This window comes from Martes martes (genome assembly GCF_963455335.1).
Source record: "Martes martes genome assembly, chromosome: X".
In the NCBI taxonomy this organism is placed as follows: domain Eukaryota; kingdom Metazoa; phylum Chordata; class Mammalia; order Carnivora; family Mustelidae; genus Martes; species Martes martes.
Genome location: NC_137897.1, coordinates 11,819,726 through 11,839,670, shown reverse-complemented (window position 1 = coordinate 11,839,670; position 19,945 = coordinate 11,819,726). Strand labels below are relative to the sequence as shown.

Sequence of the window (19,945 nt, the reverse complement as noted above, 5' to 3'; positions counted from 1 at the left end):
AAAGCCTTCTTGGAGTGCCTGGGTGGCTCAGTTGGTTAAGCATCTACTTTTGGCTCAGATCATGATGTCAGCATCCTGGGAAAAAAAGCCCTGCTCAGCGGGGAGTCTTCTTCTCCCTCTGCCTGCCAATCCCCCTGTTTGTTTCTCTCGAATACATAAATAAACTCTTTTTTAAAAAACCTTCCCTTTTTTGTAAACATTTTTTTTCAATCTTGGTGAGATGAAGTGTTGACAGCTTTATAATGATCCCCATTTTTCTGGGTGGGGGGGTTTACTAGCTGTAAAATCCAACTGAATCAGTGATAGAAGAATTCATTTACTTAACTTAGTCCATATCTCCACACAACAGGCAGTGTGGTATTATAAACACAGGAATCCAGTCATTCTTAAAATTCTCCTTTTTAAAAAAAAAAAAGATTTATTCATTGGGGTGCCTGGGTGGCTCAGTCAGTTAAGCATCTGCCTTTGGCTTGGGTCATGATCCTGGGGTCCTGGGATCGAGCCCCACATCAGGCTCCTTGCTCAGTGCAGAGCCTACTTCTTCTCCCTCTGTTGCTCCCCCTGCTTGCGCTCTCACTCTCTGTCAGATAAATAGATAAAATCTTAAAAAAAAAAAAAAAAAGATTTATTTTTTTATTTTGGGGGGTGCAGGGCAGAGGGAGAGGGAGAGAGAGAATCTCAAGCAGACTCCCCACTGAGCATGGAACCTGACTTGGGGCTCCATCCCAGGACTGCGAGATCAGGACCTGAGCCAAAACCAGGAGTCAGACGCTTAACAGACTGAGCCACCCAGGCGCCCCTTAAAGCCCTCCTTGACTTTGCTTTTTTTTCCCTTCTTGACGCTCTGCCTGTTCTCTTACCTGCTTACCTGGCTATGTTATCCTGCATCCTTTCTTCTTAGTTTCCTTTCTAGTCTCCAGTCTGTCTTTTTGAGATGTACAGTGCTTTTCTGTTTCATGTCAAACAGCTTAGTGAGGTTTCATTTATCTATCATAAATTTCACCGGCTTTAGGTGTACAATTCCATGGTTTTTAGGATATTTATAAACTTCTGTTCTTGCACTGTTTATTAATAATGCTTCTATTAGTCTGTATACAGTGGAAGGTCACTTGTGTCTTTTTTTTTTTCCGTTCCCAGTTGGGTGGCACCATTGGAGACATTGAAGGGATGCCGTTTGTGGAAGCATTCAGACAATTCCAGTTTAAAGCCAAAAAAGAGAATTTCTGTAATATCCATGTTAGCCTTGTCCCACAGGTGAGCTTTCCAGATATGCAACTTCTATAAATCTTCCTGTGATATTCTGTTTATTCCACATTTTTTTTTGAGATTTTATTTATTTATTTGACAGAGATCACAAGTAGGCAGAGCAGCAGGCGGGGGGGAGGGGGAGAAGCAGGCTCCCTGCCGAGCAGAGAGCCCGACATGGGGCTCGATCCCAGCACCCTGGGATCATGTCCTGAGCCGAAGGCAGAGGCTTTAACCCACTGAGCCACCCAGGCGCCCCCTACATTTTTTTTTAAAGGAGAAAGAAGTTTATTGAATACACTGCAAGGGAACAGCGGGCAGGACAGCAAAAGAGAGACTGTCTGCCTGTTTTTTCCACATTTTAAACTAGGGAGCCCTTAATTATGCAGAAGAGCTAAATATCCAATATACTGACAGTGACCCATTTCTTTTCAGCCCAGTGCTACCGGAGAACAAAAAACCAAGCCCACACAAAACAGTGTCCGTGCACTGAGGGGGTTGGGCCTGTCTCCTGATCTGGTGAGTTACAGAGAATGGGTAAATTTCTTGGAATAGGACCTTCATTTCTTTCTTTCTTTCTTTCTTTTTTTTTAAGACTTTATTTATTTATTTGGCAGAGAGAGATCACAAGCAGGCAGAGAGGCAGGCAGAGAGAGAGGAAGGGAAGCAGGCTCCCCACTGAGCAGAGAGCCCGATGTGGGGCTCGATCCCAGGACCCTGTGATCATGACCTGAGCCGAAGGCAGAGGCTTTAACCCACTGAGCCTGAGGCACCCAGGTGTCCCTAGGACCTTCATTTCTTGATCTATAACATCAGCTAAGTCCTTTTTATTTCTCAAGTGGTTCCTGTGACATTGAGCTCTTTGTATCTGGGGGCCAGGGAAGGCTTATTCCCATACCTCAACAGTTGCTCCACACATTTCTAAATTGACAGTCTCTTCTCCTCCATGTCCCCCTGTGACTGGCCACATGGACAGCCGGGCAAGTGCAATGTCCCATCATTTTTACAGTCCCTGGGTCCCTTAGTGTGAGGTGGGACCTTGGGGATTTTCCTGACACCCACGAGGGTGGGCTGTCACTGCTCTTATTTGTAACAGGGAATCCATTTATGACCAACAGTCTAGATGACAGGTTGGCAAATAAGGGCCTCCAGCCTGCTGCCTGTAAATACAGCTTCATTGGAACTTGGTACCACCTGTCTCTGACATTTGTCCACAGCGGCCTTTGTACTGCAAGGATACAATTGAGTAATTGGGACAGTAGCTTCTTGACTTGCAAAAGCTACAGTGTTTAGTGTCTGGCCCTTTAGAGAAAACGCTTGCCACGCCCCGCTCTAGCTCAGCTCCTGTATCTAAAGAGGCATTTGTGAGCCTTCACTCTTGTTTACGAGAGATGCCTTGACATTCTGAGCCCTTCCTGGTAGACTCGAGTTGATTACACTTGCTCACATTAGCGCTCAGGTGTTTCTAATAGTCCCGTGGAATTGCCCAGAATGAACTGGTACACACTCAGTCCAGTCTCCAGTTGTAAGAAGAAATTAACATAGCCTCCTCCCGCAAACGAACGGTGGCATGAACAGCCCGATTCCTGCTTGCTGACCTGTGCACACCTGACTTTGACAGATCGTCTGCCGAAGTTCAACGCCCATCGAGATGGCTGTGAAGGAAAAGATTTCTATGTTTTGTCACGTGAACCCCGAACAGGTGAGTGCTGCTCTTTGCCTTTTAATGCCTTGCGGGCAGGCAGTTCTGCAAATGCGAATGCTTGGACTCTCCGGAATGACTGTCCTACTTTTCATGGCACTTAGGAAAGCCTTGGGAGATTCATATCCAGCCAGCCCCGGCTTCCTTGCCCTGCAGTGAACAATTTGAGACTCCCAATTTCCTTACCTAGATCACGATCTCTTTGCATCATCACTCCTTATGTTACAGGGACAAAACCAGGAGGGCTTTCGAACCAGGGAGAGAAGCCCGTGAAGCCTGCTTGTTTTCTGTTTGTCTTGTGCTTCCAGGCCGCTGCCTGCTGTCACTGCGATTTCTCCTTTGCCCATGTTACAGCGTGACTTTGCCCAGACCGCACGTTACACTGATGTTCACACCATCGCCGCTGAGTACATCAGTGGCCTCAGTTCTGTTCCTTGCTCTAGAAACCGTACTGTGATTTGGGCTCAAGTCCTCTGTCCTGCGAGACTTTCCACCTGGGTACTTTTCATTCTCTTATCTGTCTCTTGTTTGCAATAAGGCTTCCGTGTAAGGGCTCAGGGTTGGCTATGGTTTAAAAGGTGGCACTCAGGAAAAGGGTGAGGTTTGGAGAGACTTTTGTTTTGTTTTTTAAAGATTTTATTTATTTATTTGACAGAGAGAGATCACAAGTAGGCAGAGAGGCAGGCAGAGAGAGAGGAGGAAGCAGGCTCCCTGCTGAGCAGAGAGCCCAATGTGGGACTCGATCCCAAGACCCTGGGATCATGACCTAAGCCAAAGGCAGACGCTTAAAGACTGAGCCACCCAGGCGCCCCCAAAGCCTGTTTTCAATAGAACGATAGTTCCAAAGAATTCTATCCCAGCAGCCCACAGGCTAGTGTATTAGCCATTTTTCAGCACATCTTTTTTTCTGATGTGAGTTAACGCTCCTGTTTCTTGGTTCCTGGTGAACTGGCATTTAAAGATCTTCTTCTTTGGTTTCCTGTGGAAGGAATGGAGGGTCAGAGGCATCTCTATGGATGTGGTCGTTACCATGACATTTGAAAAAAAATCTCTCTCTGGACCGGAGCATGAATGAGTAAAGAGTTCCACATGCCACGTCTTCCAGCGTGGGAGTTTGGGCTGCCCAGAGATTTAGTTGTAATTAGTAGCGGAGCTGGAGCTTACGTCAGTGGCATCTTGGCACTTTGAATTGCTTTGGTGAATGCACAAGTGAGGCGCAATGGTCCTAGGTATCAAGTTGGTGACGTGCAAACAGCTTAGGAACTTTTGGGTGGGTTTGGCTATGGCTTTGGAAAGAACTGAACACACAGAATAAGCAGAACATTTCTTGGCATTGATTAAGAATGTGGCAGATCCTTAAATACCTGCCGGTGGCCCCTTAGATATACTCGAGACAGTGGTGAGAGCTTGTTAGGGTAAGTGTGAGAAACAACTGTACCACCTGGCATTTAAAGGAGCCGTTCAAACAGGTGTACTAATTACTTTGACCGGGTTCAGTGTGTGCTTGAAAATTTATCCAAAGGAAGGGAGTAGACAGCAGCGGCAACAGCAACAAATGAACACACATGCACACACACACGCACACACACACACACGAACCACACACCCACATTGAGAAGACACAGTGCACATATTCAATGTTACTGCTTTAGCCTGGACTTAGGTGATGCCTTGGGCCATGTGTCTTGGATATTGACCCATAAAGCATCCATGTGTCAACACCCATTCTCTGACACCAGCTGGGGTCCTGCAGTTCAACTGTGACACCCACTTCAGTCACCAGCCACACGTTTCCAGTGTCCCCGAGCCACTGACACTTCTGCCTGGCTGACTACAGATTTGGGGCTTCCCATAACCCCCTCAGGTTCAATAATTCTCTAGAATGATTCATGGAACTAAGGAAAATGTTATACTTATTACCAGCATTTGATTATAAAGAGTGCTGAGGAACAGCCACATAAAGAGATACACAGGGCAAAGCATGGGAGGATCCCAAGCTCAAGGTCAAACTCATTTTCCAGCCCTCTTATTATCCTTGGAGGTCAGGGGGCTGAAAGTTTCTAATCCTGCTTGGGTTTTCTGGTGATCACCTCCCATCCTGAAGCCATCTAGGGGCCACCAGGAGTCGCCTCATTAGCATAACAAAGATGCGCCTGTCACTCAGGAATTTCCAAAGGTTTTTGAGGCTTTGTGCCAGGAATTGAGAACAAAGACCAGATATATATATATATATATATATATATGTATATGTATATATATATACATACACACACATATATATACATGTATATACACACATATATATGTATATATATATACACATACACATACACACACATATATGTGTGTGTGTGTGTGTATATATATATATATATATATATATATAAATTGATTCTACCATGGCATCCATGTTTCCAGAATTGGAATAATGTGTTCAAAGAGTTTTATAATTAGATCAAAGTAAGCTTCTGTTAATTCTGCCTTTGGTTTGGGTCACCGGGCTCTTGGTTTTCTTCAATTCAGTATGAATGAACTGCCATGTCTCTTGAGTTTTGGCTCATTCTTGAACTCCTTCTTATGGCATATTTGAGGTGTTCCATTTAAATATGGTGTTTTGTCATCATTAATCAGGTCATATGTATCCATGATGTTTCATCCACATATCGAGTGCCTGTGCTTTTGGAGGAACAAGGCATTGTTAAATATTTTAAAGAGAGATTGGATCTGCCCATTGGTGATTCTGCAAGTAATTTGCTTTTCAAGTGGAGAAATATGGCTGACAGGTATGTTAAAGGAATTATTGATGTAATCTTTAATAATAATTCTTGGGTTTGGGGGTAGGATTGAGACATACCTTAAAGGATACCTATGCCACATTCAGCTTTCTGTATGTATATGTTTTGGTATGCATTTATCTAAAGCTTTAATACATTGGTAGAGTGTTTTGCTGTATTCTTTGAAGATTTCTGGGGCTTTTGATTTTGTCCTACTTAAATGAAAGTGAATAGAAGGAATTTGGATTCTGGAATGATTTTTTTTTTTTTCTTTCAAATTCTGGAAGCATTTTGATGGATTGATTGATTCGCAGTTTCCAAACATTTTAAACAGGTTTAAATGTCACAGATTTTTTGCTGTTCGTTTTGCTTGTTTTTTTTTTTTAAGTTTATTTATATATTTTTTAGTCGTATCTACACCCAATGTGGGGATCAGACTCAAGGACCCTGACATCAAGAGTCACGAGGTCTTCCAGCTGAGCCAGCCAGGCGCCCCTGTTTTGCTTGTTTTTAAAGACTTGGCTAACATTTCCTAAAGTAAATCCCTTTTGAATGAGAGGTTTAGGCTCTGTCATTATTGCTCCATCCTGGAGTTATTAACTGGCAGCATTGTTATTAAAACCTCAGACAGGTTCTAGCTCTCAGACAACGATATTAATTTCGACAAGGCTTGTCTCATTGGAAGTTCATATGGAAATTAAATCCCTGTCACCTATTTTCTTTGACTAAATGTAGACAAGGCATCACTCCATAAAGTCCTGACTGCCTGGCTTTTTTGTGCTGCTTAGGTAGTGGGCAGCAGTGACAAACGTCGGCTCTGGTGTTGCTAAGGAGTAGATCTTGAAAATTCTCACCATAGGAAAAAAAAATTGTAACTGTATGGTGATGGATGTTAATTAAACTTATTGTGGTGATCGTTTCGTGATACACACAAACACTGAATCACTATGTTGTATCCCTGAACCTAATATAATGTTATTTGTCACTTGTCTTTCAATTGAAAAAAAAAAAAAAAAGGTAAGCTCTGGCATCAGGCACTCTGGATTGAGATCCCAGCTTCTCCTCTCACTAGCTGTGTGCGTTTGGGTATATTACTTAATCTCGCATTGGGCGCTGAGTATTGGTTACTGAGGTTGGTAACAATAATTAAAGTGGTTTGAAGGTGACGAAATCACTGACCTTGGTAGATGATCAGTAGATTGAAGTGTTCTTGCCCTGTCACTTACAAATTTTAAAAAGTGTCTTTGAATTTCTGGGACAAGTAAAATCAGGGCCAAAGTGCAGTTTCTGAACTTGGGTACTGTCTTGCACGATGATACAGTTAAGCTCCAGTCCTCCAGAATGCTTAAGGAATTAGTAGCTTTGGGGGAATTTTCTGAGTAGCTTGGGGCTGATCCTCTTTAAGCATTAGAAATTTTAGTCTGTAACTCCTTTAATTGGAAATAGCTCTAAATTATACTCCGAGGTGCTGTGCTTTTAAAAGCCAGTGTCTGCTCTTCATGTCAGTTTCTTGGCTGCTGTAACAAGTGACTACCAACTGGGTGGCATAAACTATCCGTTGTGGAGGTCCGAAGTTCAAAACCAAGGCATCAGCAGGATTGGTTTCTTCCAGAGGCTCCGAGGGAGCCCACTTTCTGCCTCTGTCATTGCATGGCCTTCTCTGTGTCTCTCCACTTCCCTTCTTCTCTCTCTCTCTCTCCGCCACCCCCCCTTGTATAAGGATGCTTGTCTTAATTGTATCCGCAAAGACCCTTCTTCCAGATATGGTCACATCCACAGGTTCTGGAGGACATAGGTTTTGGGGGCCACCATTCAGCTCACCACAGTCCTTAAGCAAAAGGAATATTGAGCATCGGTTTCTCATGGTGATTTGGGTTTATCGGTAATGACGGTATGTACTGTCTCCCCAGTACAGCCTGTAGAGAGATACAGGAAGGCAAGCAGAGGTCAAAGGGCAGCCTTGTTCATGGAGATCCCGTGCTGTTCAGAGGCCAGGGGTCCCTGGTTGAATTGGATGGCAGAGCTCTTCTGGGACCCCAGACTAAAGTGGAGACAGCTCGCCTCCCCTGGGACCTGCGTGTGGAGTGGGCCTGCAAAGCGGGCCTGGAGTTAGGTCCAGGGCAGGTGAGAGCTTGGCTGGTCCGGGCAGGGCCACGTGAGCCTCACCTGCAGGCCCCGAGAGTGAAGAGAGCGCAAGGGGAGTGCGCTCAGGATACATATCCTTCCCGGATGGCAGCCCTTTTCCCTGGGCCATCCCCCCTTCCGTGGTGGCGTGAGAATAAGGGAGAAGGGCTCATTCCAGCAGGTGTCCTCAAATGTGGTTGTGATCGCCAGTTCCCCAGGCCCAAACCTGGCATGGGCAGTGCTTCCCTCTGACATTGCATTGGAATCTTGCCTTGATACCAACTTGCTTTGTCACCAGTGTCCTTTGTATAGGGATGGGGGGGAGCCTGTGCAGCCGCGCAATCTCCCGAGCAACGTAAAATTCGGTTTAGCAGTTTAACTTCTCTGAGGTTCTTCAGTCACCTTCCTCGGAAGTCACCTTTACTGTCAGTTTGAACTTCTTAGCCGCTTCAGCATTTTTCTCCTCCCAGCCTGTTCGCAGTCACGTTTCTGTGGTACCCTTTGCAGATGTTGCTGTAAGCGAGGAATGTTCCCGCTCACGGCAACCTTTCTGTTCTAAGGTGTTTGGGGAAGGGTTTGCTTCCAGGCCCTAAAACATCTTCAGCCCCAAGATGACGTTTCTACATACATAGGACCAGACCGGACAATTTTCATGTTCGTTGTACAGAGTTCCTAACAAAAGCAACAGTAAACATTGTGTCTTTAGTGGTAAAATGTGATTGAGCATCTTAGGTGGAATGGAATTTTCTCATAAAAATGATGTAAATGGCTTGTAATATTTTAAATAGTTCTCTTAGTGCCATTCTTCAGACATGCCACGAATAACCTTCCTTTGTGGGCCAGCTGGAACTGTAACCGTTTTTAATGTAGACAGTTTGAATGCATTTTCTTATATAACGTCACCTTATAAAGTTAATATTGAAATGTTTCCTGTTGACATTCAGAATGCATTTTTCTTATACAGTGTCACCTTATAAACGAGTTTGAGGACAGCTCATTTTTATGAGATGGGGGGAGCTTTTTTACTTTTAATGGTTTTAACTGTTTCTCTGATACAATTTCCATGGATTTATGTCTCTGCCTGCTTATGTAAGGCAACACTGGGGTTGCTTATGGTTTTGCAATCTGTTGGCACACAGATTTTCATTCACTAGGGGTGGAGTGGAGTGGGGATTTGAGTCAAGTACATCAAGTTCGAGGCTCGTCTGCCCTTAAGGTTTTAAGAGGTGCCTTGAGATAAGAACAGTGGCTGTCATTATATTTGTGATGTTTTATTACATGCATATAACCCTTAAGCTGGTCTTTCATCTCAGGTATGAAAGGTTGCAGAAAACGTGCTCCATAGCCTTGGTTGGCAAATACACCAAACTCAGGGACTGCTACGCCTCCGTGTTCAAAGCCCTGGAACATTCAGCCTTGGCCATCAACCACAAATTGAACCTGATGGTGAGCCCTTGCTGGTCTTCCGCATAGTTCAGTCATTCACTGTGGTATCTCGTGTTGTGTTGAAGGATCCCCAAGACTTCCGCCAGGATTGATGTCACCAGGACTCACAGTACTGAGTGTATAGCCCAACTTGTGGCTAAGATTTAATACACTGAGAGGATACAGAGCGAAGTCAGCAAAGGGGAAAGGTATATGCGATGAAGTCTGGGGAACTTCATATATATAGCTTGAGTCTAGACTTTGTCTTTGTTAGATACAGAAGTAGCACATGCTCAGTGTAGGAAATTTAAACAAAGCATCATCTAAAATGCAGAAAGTGGAAGATCCCTACTCCCTGAAATCCTGCTTCTCTGCTGTACCTGTCATTCCCAGTTTGATGTATAGCTTTCTAGACATACGTTATCTATGTTATATTTAATGATATTCCTTTTATCTTTTTTAAAGATTTTATTTATTTATTTGACAGACAGAGATCACAAGTAGGCAGAGAGGCAGGCAGAGGAAGGGAAGCAGGCTCCCTGCTGAGCAGAGAGCCCAATGCGGGGCTTGATCCCAGGACCCTGAGATCATGACCTGAGCTGAAGGCAGAGGCTTTAACCCACTGAGCCACCCAGGTACCCTTTAATGATATTCTGTACAGGTATACTGTGGTTTAAGCAAGGCTTATGATTTTTTTTTTAAGATTTTATTTCTTTATTTGACAGAGATCACAAGTAGGCAGAGAGGCAGGCAGAGAGAGAAGGGGAAGTAGGCTCCCCGCTGAGCAGAGAGCCCAATGTGGGGCTCGATCCCAGGATCCTGAGATCATGACCTGAGCCGAAGGCCAAGGCTTAACCCACTGAACCACCCAGGCGCCCCGAGCCTTATGATCTTGATTTAAGTGGTGAAGTATTTATATAATGAGCAAAAAGATACATGTATGCATCTAAGAAATTTAGTAACTTCCAACTTAGGACCGATCTGACTTTTCTCTGACCTTCTAGCCTCCTCTTGTCCTAATCACTTTTTTTTTTTAAGATTTATTTATTTGTTTTTGAGAGGTAGAAAGCACAGGGGGAGGGGCAGTGGGAGAGAAAGAGGGAGAGTCTCTAGCAGGCTCCCTGGTGAGCAAGGAGCTGGACGTGGGGCTGGATCTCATGACCCTGAGATCATGACCTGAACCGAAATCAAGAGCCCGACGCTTAACTGACTGAGCCACCCAGGCACGTCCATAATCGCTTCGTATCTGTGGCTTTGCAAGGAACACTTCACTTCTCTTCCCGCTCCTCCGAGTCCCCCAGCCCCTCGTAGAGAAAAAAAAAGAGCAGTAGAAAAATTGTTAGATTACCAATTTTATAAAGCCTTTACAAGTTTGTATGTTAAGACATGTTCAGATAGTAATTTTTACAAAATAAATACTAAAATAATAAAGGTCTATAGGGACTGTTACCTACCTAGGAGTCATCATACGTGAATTTTCCAGTTGACAGAATTTGTTGACATTCGCTTCTGTGAAGTACTATTTGAGTCATGGTCTCATCATATTGTGTTTAGACCACTTGGCTTCTGTGTTCCCCTCGCCTGGCTTCCTGGAGCAGCTCCCGGCCTGGTTTGCTGTCTTTCCTCCATTTTCCACCTCAAAGCGCCGTGATCCTTCTAAAATTAAAATCTCTCTCTCTGTTCTCTGTTCCTTAAGACTTTCCAGTGGCTTCGAGTGTAAACTTCTCCTCTCTCTGGGTGGAGTCTGTTTCGAGGGCCCCAAAGTGACCACCCCTTTGTCTGTTTCCTCTGACTTTTCATGCAAGCGGTTCTTTGCCTCCCTCCTCCCTGCGCGTCCCACACACCTCCCTGCTACCCTCCCAAAGCGCACACACAGGCTCCTCCTCGAGGACTGAGCTGCTCGGGCACCACCTCTCCAGAGGCCTCCCCCGACGGTGCTTCTTCCCATCTTCCCTGCAGTGTCGCCGTCTAGATTAAGCGTGGCTCCCACTTATTTCCACAGCGTTCTCTTTGCCCATCGTGGCCGCTGTCATGCTATGGTGCGCGCGCCTGTGTATTGGGTTCTGTCGTCTTCCCGGAAGATTGTAAGAGCCCCGAGACGAGATTGTGCTTCTCTATCCTCAGTGACCGTTGTAGTGTTTGCAAAATGAGTAGTTATTGAAGAGTTGGGTCATAGTGTTAGATGCCTCCAGTATTTTTGAGTATCTACTTTAATTTTTTTAAGTATCTATTTTTCTTACATGTGTTTTTAATCTATTGCATATATATATACATACATATATGTGTGTGTGTGTATACGTATATATGTATGTTTTTTTTTTTTCTAGTACATAGATTCCATTGATCTGGAACAGACCACCGAAACTGAGGACCCTGTGAAATTCCATGAGGCTTGGCAGAAGCTATGCAAAGCTGAGTGAGTGCCGAGGACTGCCCATACCAGTTAGGAGAATGCCATTGTGCTTTTCCCGTAATGATCTGGTTGACCCCAATTCCTAATTTTTATGCATTTTTGAAAGGTAGTCTGTCATACTTGTGGTCATTAAGGGTGGTCACGCTGTATCGTCCCCTCATGTCCTTTGAAACGTGCCACGTTCATGTTTGTGGCATGTGCGGTGGAAATGGGTTTTATTTCGGGGGACGATGGGGATTCGGTATTGGGGAGAAAGGGGGCTGATTCTACTGAAAGATACAGAAATGAATCTTATGTATGCACAATTAAAGTACAAGGACGCAACTCTTCCTTCTTGGTTATATTTTCTTTGTTACATCATTTGATTGTAGGTTTTATTTTATAAGTAATCGACAGAACTTTTGGGGGCAACACAGTATTGTGAGGGTAGAATGACCCTCCCAGTTAGCCCTTGAACTCTTGTCTTCTCTAATGAGTGTTTGTCTAAAAGGTCTCTGAAGTGTCTCTTAGCCGGGAGACTTTCAAGTGCCACTATTTAATTAGCAATTGAAATCTTAGGCTGATTTTACCAGTTTAACTCTTTCTGATTATGCAAGAGATCTTAACTTTTTTTTAAAAAGATTTCATTTATTTATTTGACAGACAGAGATCACAAGTAGGCGGAGAAGCAGGCAAAGAGGAGGAAGCAGGCTCCCTGCTGAGCAGAGAGCCCGATGTGGGGCTCCATCCCAGGACCCTGGGATCATGACCTGAGCCAAAGGCGGGGACTTTAACCCACTGAGCCACCCAGGCACCCCAAGAGATCTTAACGTTTTACTTATGTGCTTTTCAAGGAACCTTAACGTTTTTTTAAAATTCAGATAATTCTCTCAGTGCATTTGACATTGAATTGAGTTTCTCACTCACTCTGCTCACATACCACAAAGACCTATCAGAAGGTATATATCGAAGTCAGTTGTGAAAAATTATTGCCTCTTTGTCATAACATTGGGAGGATTTCAGGAAGAAAGTTCAGGATGTGAAATCGTGTGGTCGATTCTGAAAAGAGACCTCAAGCATATTCTCTAGCAATCATGCCAAGTGTTGGACTTGGGATCGGTAAGCTTAAGTGGCTGAAAATCAGAGGTGTTTTTTTTTTTTTTAATTTTTTGAAGATTTTATTTATTTATTTGACAGAGACCACAAGTAGGCAGAGAGGCAGGCAGAGAGAGAGAGAGAGGAGGAAGCAGGTTCCCTGCCGAGCAGAGAGCCCGATGTGGGGCTCGATCCCAGGACTCTGAGATCATGACCTGAGCCGAAGGCAGAGGCTTTAACCCACTGAGCCACCCAGGCGCCCCTGAAAATCAGAGTTTTAAAAAGAAAAAACAATGTCAAGTTCACCCTTGTGTTATGTTGATTGCAGCGGTGTTCTTGTGCCGGGAGGCTTCGGAATCCGAGGAACGTTGGGGAAACTCCAGGCCATTTCCTGGGCACGGGCAAAGAAGATCCCTTTCCTGGGTAAAACTCATGTTTCTGCATCCTAACGATGACTTTTTTAGATTGTTGATATCTAGTAGTGGGGGTAACATTTCATAGAGTTTGTTAACAGGAAAGGTGTGAACTCAGATTTGAATATTCAAGTGCCAAACAGTCTGCCATGGGGGCCAGCAAACTCTGTCCTGTTTTTGTAAATAAGATTTTACTGGAATAAAGCACACCAGTGTGTTTACATATGGAATGTGGCTGCTTTTATGATGCAGTGGCAGAGTTCAAGGCCTACAGCCTGCATAGCCTAAAATCTTTACTGTCTGGCCCTTTGTAGAAAAGGCTGTTGGCCTGGGAGAACTTAGCACCGTTCTGGTTGGGTAGCAAGAGGCTGAGAGAAGTTGCTGTGTACACCTGCCCTTATCTTCTCCCGTTTTCACCCAAATTCATCTTTTCACCGCTTCCAGCTAGAAGAGACCATCCTACGTCACAGGAAGAGCTCTGCTAATTGGGTAGAGCCAAGTCTTTTTAATGTCTTTGTTCAAATTTTATTTATTTATTTTTAAAAAGACTTTATTTATTTATTCAAGGGAGAGCAAGCATGAGTGGGAGAGGGCATGAGCAGTGGGGAGGGGCAGAGGGAGAAGCAGACTCTGCACCGAGCTGGGAGCTCAACGCAGGGCTCGATCCCATGACCCTGGGACCATGATCTGCACCGAAGGCAGACGCTTAACCCACTGAGCCCCTTGGGTGCCCCTTTCGTTCAAATTTTAAAGCATGGCTTCTGGACCAGTGAACCAGATGAAATGGCCCCTCAGTTGGGGAAGGCATCTCTGCAGCTGGGGATTCAGGCGGGGATGGGGGTGTGGGAAGGGAAGTGGGGGACAGGCTGCATTGCTCACTGTGCTGCTGGGTTTATGACCATATAGACTGGCTGGCTTCCGTGCCTTTCACAGTATCAGCAGATCGTTCGTTTTCTCCACCGCCTCCTGTCCTTTGAACAGCTTCCTCCATGCTTAGCCATTTGGAACTTTCTGAACTTCCCCCCCTTAAAGCACTCAGCTGTTTCGGGCCAAGTATACTGGTTGCCCTTCTCTGATGAGTCCCTTGCCTACCTTAGATAAGTCTATAAAAACATCTGGAATGCTCCTCGACGTTTGCTGAGTGGAGAGCATTGCTGGATGTGGAGATGGGTGAAGCCCCCATCGCTGTGGCAGCCGGCTGGGGGCTACGCAGGTGTTTGGTTTCCTCCTCATCGGGCTGTCTGTTCCGTTCCGTCCTGCACCTGCCTTCCCTGCTCGCTGGCCTGCCCGAGCCTGCCGTGCGGATGCCGGCTTCCCCCAGCTGCTGCCGTTCTCCCGCAGGGACGTTATAGGCCTGTTCTGCGCCCGGCACCTGGCGCCCACTTCCCGCCCCTTAGATCCCAGCCCGCTGGCCAGCCTCAGGCTGCCCTCGGAGAAGAGGGAGTGTCAAGCCTCCCTCGTGAGCTGGGGTGTCGGTAGACCTCCTTGGGCGGAATCAGGTGCTCTGGGCCAGCCCTGCATGCCTCTCACCTGCCTCAAGTTAGGGGAAAACTTGGGAGGAGGCGGATTTGCCTTTGGGAACTTGCCCTGTCTTTTCTTGTCCCTTTCTGACCTCCAGTTCCTTCTTCCTCAAGTCCGGGTGGCCTCCTGCCTCTGCCACACATGTTCTGAGTGCAGAGGGCACAGGAGCGAACCCGGCAGGCAGTCTTGCCCTGTCCGAGCCTGCGTTCTAGGTGAAGGAGGTGGGCAGGAAACGAAAGAACAGGAAATAGGAAATCATGCACAAGATGCTCATTTGCTTTATGTATATGCTTTTTCAAATAGGAGTTTGCCTCGGCATGCAGCTAGCAGTGATAGAGTTTGCAAGAAACTGCCTGAACTTGAGGGGTAGGCCTGCTACTTGCTAGTAACTTTTATTAAAAAAATTCTTATTACTTAAAATATTTTTCAGCAATACTGGTGAATTATTGACCTCATTTCTTCATCTTTAGATGCTGATTCCACAGAATTTGAGCCAAATGCCCGTGTTCCTGTGGTAAGTGGCTTGTTCATCTTGCTGGGGTCGGTCATGGGCATTTTGTTTCTGGGTCTGGCCGAAACGCATAAAGGGAGATTATTATTATTATCATTATGTTGTCCTTACCACATCAGGATGTTTTAAGTTAGATGTGATTTTATTATTATTATCATCACTACTGCTACTATTATTTTTATATGAAATGGCTCTGCTCTCCATAGTCCCTCTCATCAGCTGTGCCTTGAAGAAACACAGTCCTGGACTGATTTCTTACAGTGCTTCCCAGCTTTCACTGATTCTTTTTCCTATAAAGTATTCAGTCCAAGTTTTTTGGCTAAGACTGAAGGCCACTGTGCTCTGTCACCTGCGGCTTTGCTACACTAGTCCCCCTTGTCCGTGGGGAAGACATGCCAAGCCCCCCAGTGAATGCCTGAAACGGGATGGTATGCAACCCTAATATATACTCTATTTTTTCCTCCCCCTCCACACCTATGGTAGAGCTTAATTCATAAATGAGGCACAATAAGATGAACAATAGCTAATAATAAAATAAGGCAGTTATAATTATGTGCTGTAATAAAAGGGGAGTGTGGTCTCTTACCGTCTCTCAAAAGGTCTTATTGTGCTGGGTGCCCCCTTCTTGTGCTGCTGTGGGCTAATCAAATGCCTGTGGTGAGACGAAGTGAGGGGACTAGCAGCTAGACTGACCCTCCGACAATATGAAACCACGGATGATGGGGACTACTGGAATTCAAGTCGAGGCATCCCTGTCCCTCCCATGCTTAGGGTTTATGTTTGGACAATCTGAACGGTGGTTTTCGATGTATCCTGATATTCCGTATACCTGAGATGGTCCCCGTCCTTCGACCTCCCTCCCCCTGGAATCTCAATAGAACCAGTGAAGAATTTAATTAAAAAAGTCAACCAGACCTGATGACAGACAACTTCCCACTCATCCTGGGAAGCCTATCCTGACCTCTGGTCTTTCCTTGCCTCTGCCTTCTGTGCCTCGTGCCCATCTCTGTCAGAGTGCACACCTCACCATTGTGATTGCTTTTTTAAAAGTTTATTTATTATTTATTTTTAGTAATGCCTACAACCAACGTGGGGCTCAAACTCACGACCCCAAGTTTAAGAGTTGCATGCTCTTCCTGCTGAGCCAGATGGGTCCTGTGATTGCTTTTTTTTTTTTTTTAAAGATTTTATTTATTTGAGAGAGGGAGCGAGAGAGAGAACGTGTGCGCGTGTGAGCATGAGCTGAGGGAGAGGGAGATGGAGAAGCAGACTCCCCGCTGAGCAGGGAGCCCGATATGGGGCACGATCCAAGACCCCGAGATCATGACCTGAGCCAAAGGCAGTTGCTTAATCCAGTGAGCCACCCAGGTACCCCCCCCCACCCCGTGATCACTTTTTTAAAAACATTGTTATTGAGAGATAATTACATACCATAAAATTTAGCCATATGAAGTGCATAATTCAATGGCTTTGAGCATATTCACAGATCTGTACAACCATCACCATAATCCATTTTGGACCATTCTCATTACCTCAAAAGAAATGTCACACCCCTTAGCTGACACCCCCAACCTACTGTCACCCCCAGCTTGAGGTAATCATTAATCTGTTTTGGGTCTCTATGGATTTGCCTGTTCTGGGCATTTCATGTCTATGTGGCCTTTTGTGACTGACTTCTCTTGCTTAGTATAATGGTGTCAAGGTCTGTCTGTGTTATAGCATCTATCAGTACTTTGTTTCTTTTTATTGCTGAATAATATTCCATTAGATGGACACAACACATTTTAGCAATCCATCCATCCATTGATGACATTTGGGTTATTTCTACTTTTTGACTACTATGAATAATGCTGCTGTGACCATTGGTATACAGGTTGTGGTGCGGACATGTTTTCGTTTCATCTTTGTACACCTAGGAGTGAAATTGTAAGTCATATGGCGACAGTATATTTAAACTCGTGAGGAACTGTCGCAATGTAACAACTTTTCTTCCTGCCAGCACTGTACGAGGGTCCCAGTTTCTTCACATCCTCACACTTGTTACTGTCTCTCTCTTTTTTTAAGATTTTGTTTTTAAGTAATCTCTACATTCCACATGGGGCTCGAACTTACAACCCCCAGATTAATAGTTGTGTGCTCTACCGACCGAGACAGCCGGATGCCCCATGATTATCTGTCTTTTGATTCTAGCCATCCCAGTTGGGCGTGAAGTTGTATCTCCTTGTGGCTTTGATTTGCATTTCCACGAGGCCTGAGGATACGGAGCATCCTTGCACGTGCTTATTGGCCTCTTGTATATCATCTTTGGGGAAATGTCTATTCAGGTCCTTGGACTGTTTTTAACCTGGGTTATTTGTCTTTGTATTATTAGGCTGTAAGAGTTCTTTATGTATTCTAAATACAAGTCCCTCATTAGATACACAGTTTGCACTATTGGCATTTTGGGCTGGATTATTCTTTGTGGTGGGGACTATCTTGTGCCCTGTAGAATATTCAGGAACATCCTTGGCCTTTACCCACTACATGTCAGTAGTACACTCCTCCCAACCCCCATTTGTGATGCTAAAAATTCCAGCCAAACATCCTCTGGGGCATGGGCAAAATAGCCCCCACCCAGAACCACCGATTTTTAGAAATCCACTTCCGTTCCTCTCTCGTCCATCCGATTCCCTCCCTTCCTTTATGGTAGCCATTAATTCTATTTTTTAGTAGGTTTTCTTTCTTCCTTCCTTCCTTTTTTTTTTTTAAATGGGTTATCTTTCCATTTAAAAAACATAAATAAATCTGTATGTCTACTTGTAACCCCCTCTCCTTCTTAGATAAATGATAGCATGCCCTACACATTTTTTTCTGTCTTGCTTTTTTAACTTAACATTATATGCTGGAGATCACTCCATGGAAGGATATAGAGATATTCTTCACTCTCTTTATAGCTTGCAATTCAGACCATAATGAACCATAACTTCCCAGCCAGATGGTACTTTTAAGTCCTATGCTCAGAAGACCTAATACCAGTGAAGAGTTCCTTATGAAGCTTTATTATAAACATATTTCCTGACTAATGGCTGAAATGGCTGTGCAGGCAAATCATCGGTTTTCTTTCCTAAGATAATACTTTGGGATAGGAAGTGATTTTCTTTTGGGGGGGGGGTTGCTAGGAAGGGATTTGACCAGTAGGTGCCACTGTTAGATAGCTTTGGCAAGGTTAATTCTTTGCGGACTAGTCTTTGCAGTGTGTGTGTGCGTGTGCGTGTGCGTGTGCGTGTGCGTGTGTGTGTGTGTGTGTGTCACGGATATGTGTTTTCTTTTTAACAAATATGTTGGCTAGCATGCTTGAGACACTGTGCCCCTTGCCTTTTGTGCAGATCACTCTCTGTCAGTACGCAGGCACCTTCCACATGCTTCTCTGCTGTATGCACCATTTACTTAACCAGTCTCATACTGATGAATATTTAGGTCGTGTCCATTATTTGGCCACTGTAAATCATGTTGCAAATTAGTATCCGTGTACATATGTCCTTTCGGCCTGCGTATGCACATTTCTATGGGATGCGTTCCTAGAAGGGGAATTACTAAGTCTGGGGATCTGTGCATTTTGCATTTTGATAGCTTCTATACTCATAAGTGAGATGGGAACAATAAAACCTAATTGCTACTGAACATCTTTATGGCCTGCGATCAGTTTGTTGGAGAAAAATAGCCTTAAGAGGCAGCATTTGTGCTGATGGTGAGACGTCCTATTAAGAAAAAAGGCTAAAGGAATAGAATCATCAGGCAGCAGATACCAGGAAGCCTGGGGAAATCACTTGAACTTGAGCAAATAACAATGACTTACAGTGGGTGATGGTCATTCTGGCCCTTCCAGCTAAAAAAGTAAATAATTTGGAAACTAAGAGACTCCTTTAGGGTATATTTGCTGCTACAATCTGTTTCATAGGTGTGGAGAAGAAAAAATGATTTTTCCTCCTCCCTTATAGGTTCTTGGCTGAGACCCCTCTGTCATAAAAGATTAATAGGAACAAAAACAAAGAAAGCTTAATAACCTGTATACCTCCTGTATACATGGGAGAAACCCAGGAAAACTGAGTGACTCCCCCAAGTGATTCAAGCCACCATGTTAAATAATCTCTCCAGATAAAGACAAAAGATGATGTTGGGAGTGGGGAGCCGGTAATGGGGTGGGGGGTGAGCGGTTACCCGGCAGAACACAGGAAATAAGGGTATGATTGTGATGCAGATTGAAATCCATGCTTTCAACATTCATTTGACTTTCTAGAGATTTAGTCATCCTCTTCCTGATACCCAGTGGGAGACACCCTTACAGATGGAGATTTCCCTTATACATGTAAATGTCTCTTCCAGGGGTAGAGACACGGATATTGCTGGGAGATATCTAAGAGGCGGTATCCCTTATCCACAAAAAAGGAGAAATACATTTTTCTCTAAGAGTGGAGGGACACTCCAGACTACCAGGAAGAGAATGAATAAAATTTATTTTATTGTGTTATTTCTTTGCTTAATCCACAAGCTGAAATAGAAGGCTCTGGGAATTTGCTGAATATTTAGGGTTCTACAGCAAGTCTGATTTTTTGGCTTGCTTCAGAGTAGGCTTACCTGCTTTCTGGACAAGGCTTACCAGGAACACAGCTGTGGGTGACTTGCATTCTGACTCTGTATCAGTCACGTGGCTGCTGCTGACACCCTTGACCTTGAATTTGGCTTCAGATTTCTCTAGTTCATGTG

At 44.6% G+C, this 19,945-nt stretch overlaps 1 protein-coding gene across 2 annotated transcripts in view; it reads left to right on the top strand.

The window, feature by feature from the left end:
* The window catches only part of CTPS2 (CTP synthase 2), a 101,603-nt gene that overhangs the window by 23,491 nt on the left and 58,167 nt on the right, over window positions 1-19,945 (top strand). For both annotated transcript variants that reach the window (XM_080794709.1, XM_080794710.1), the window contains exons 5-13: window positions 1,138-1,254; window positions 1,681-1,764; window positions 2,867-2,947; window positions 5,579-5,730; window positions 9,159-9,291; window positions 11,598-11,686; window positions 13,086-13,180; window positions 14,995-15,057; window positions 15,162-15,205. In XM_080794709.1, the coding sequence (XP_080650835.1) occupies window positions 1,138-1,254; window positions 1,681-1,764; window positions 2,867-2,947; window positions 5,579-5,730; window positions 9,159-9,291; window positions 11,598-11,686; window positions 13,086-13,180; window positions 14,995-15,057; window positions 15,162-15,205 (858 nt within the window). The remainder of the gene's footprint in view (window positions 1-1,137; window positions 1,255-1,680; window positions 1,765-2,866; window positions 2,948-5,578; window positions 5,731-9,158; window positions 9,292-11,597; window positions 11,687-13,085; window positions 13,181-14,994; window positions 15,058-15,161; window positions 15,206-19,945) is intronic.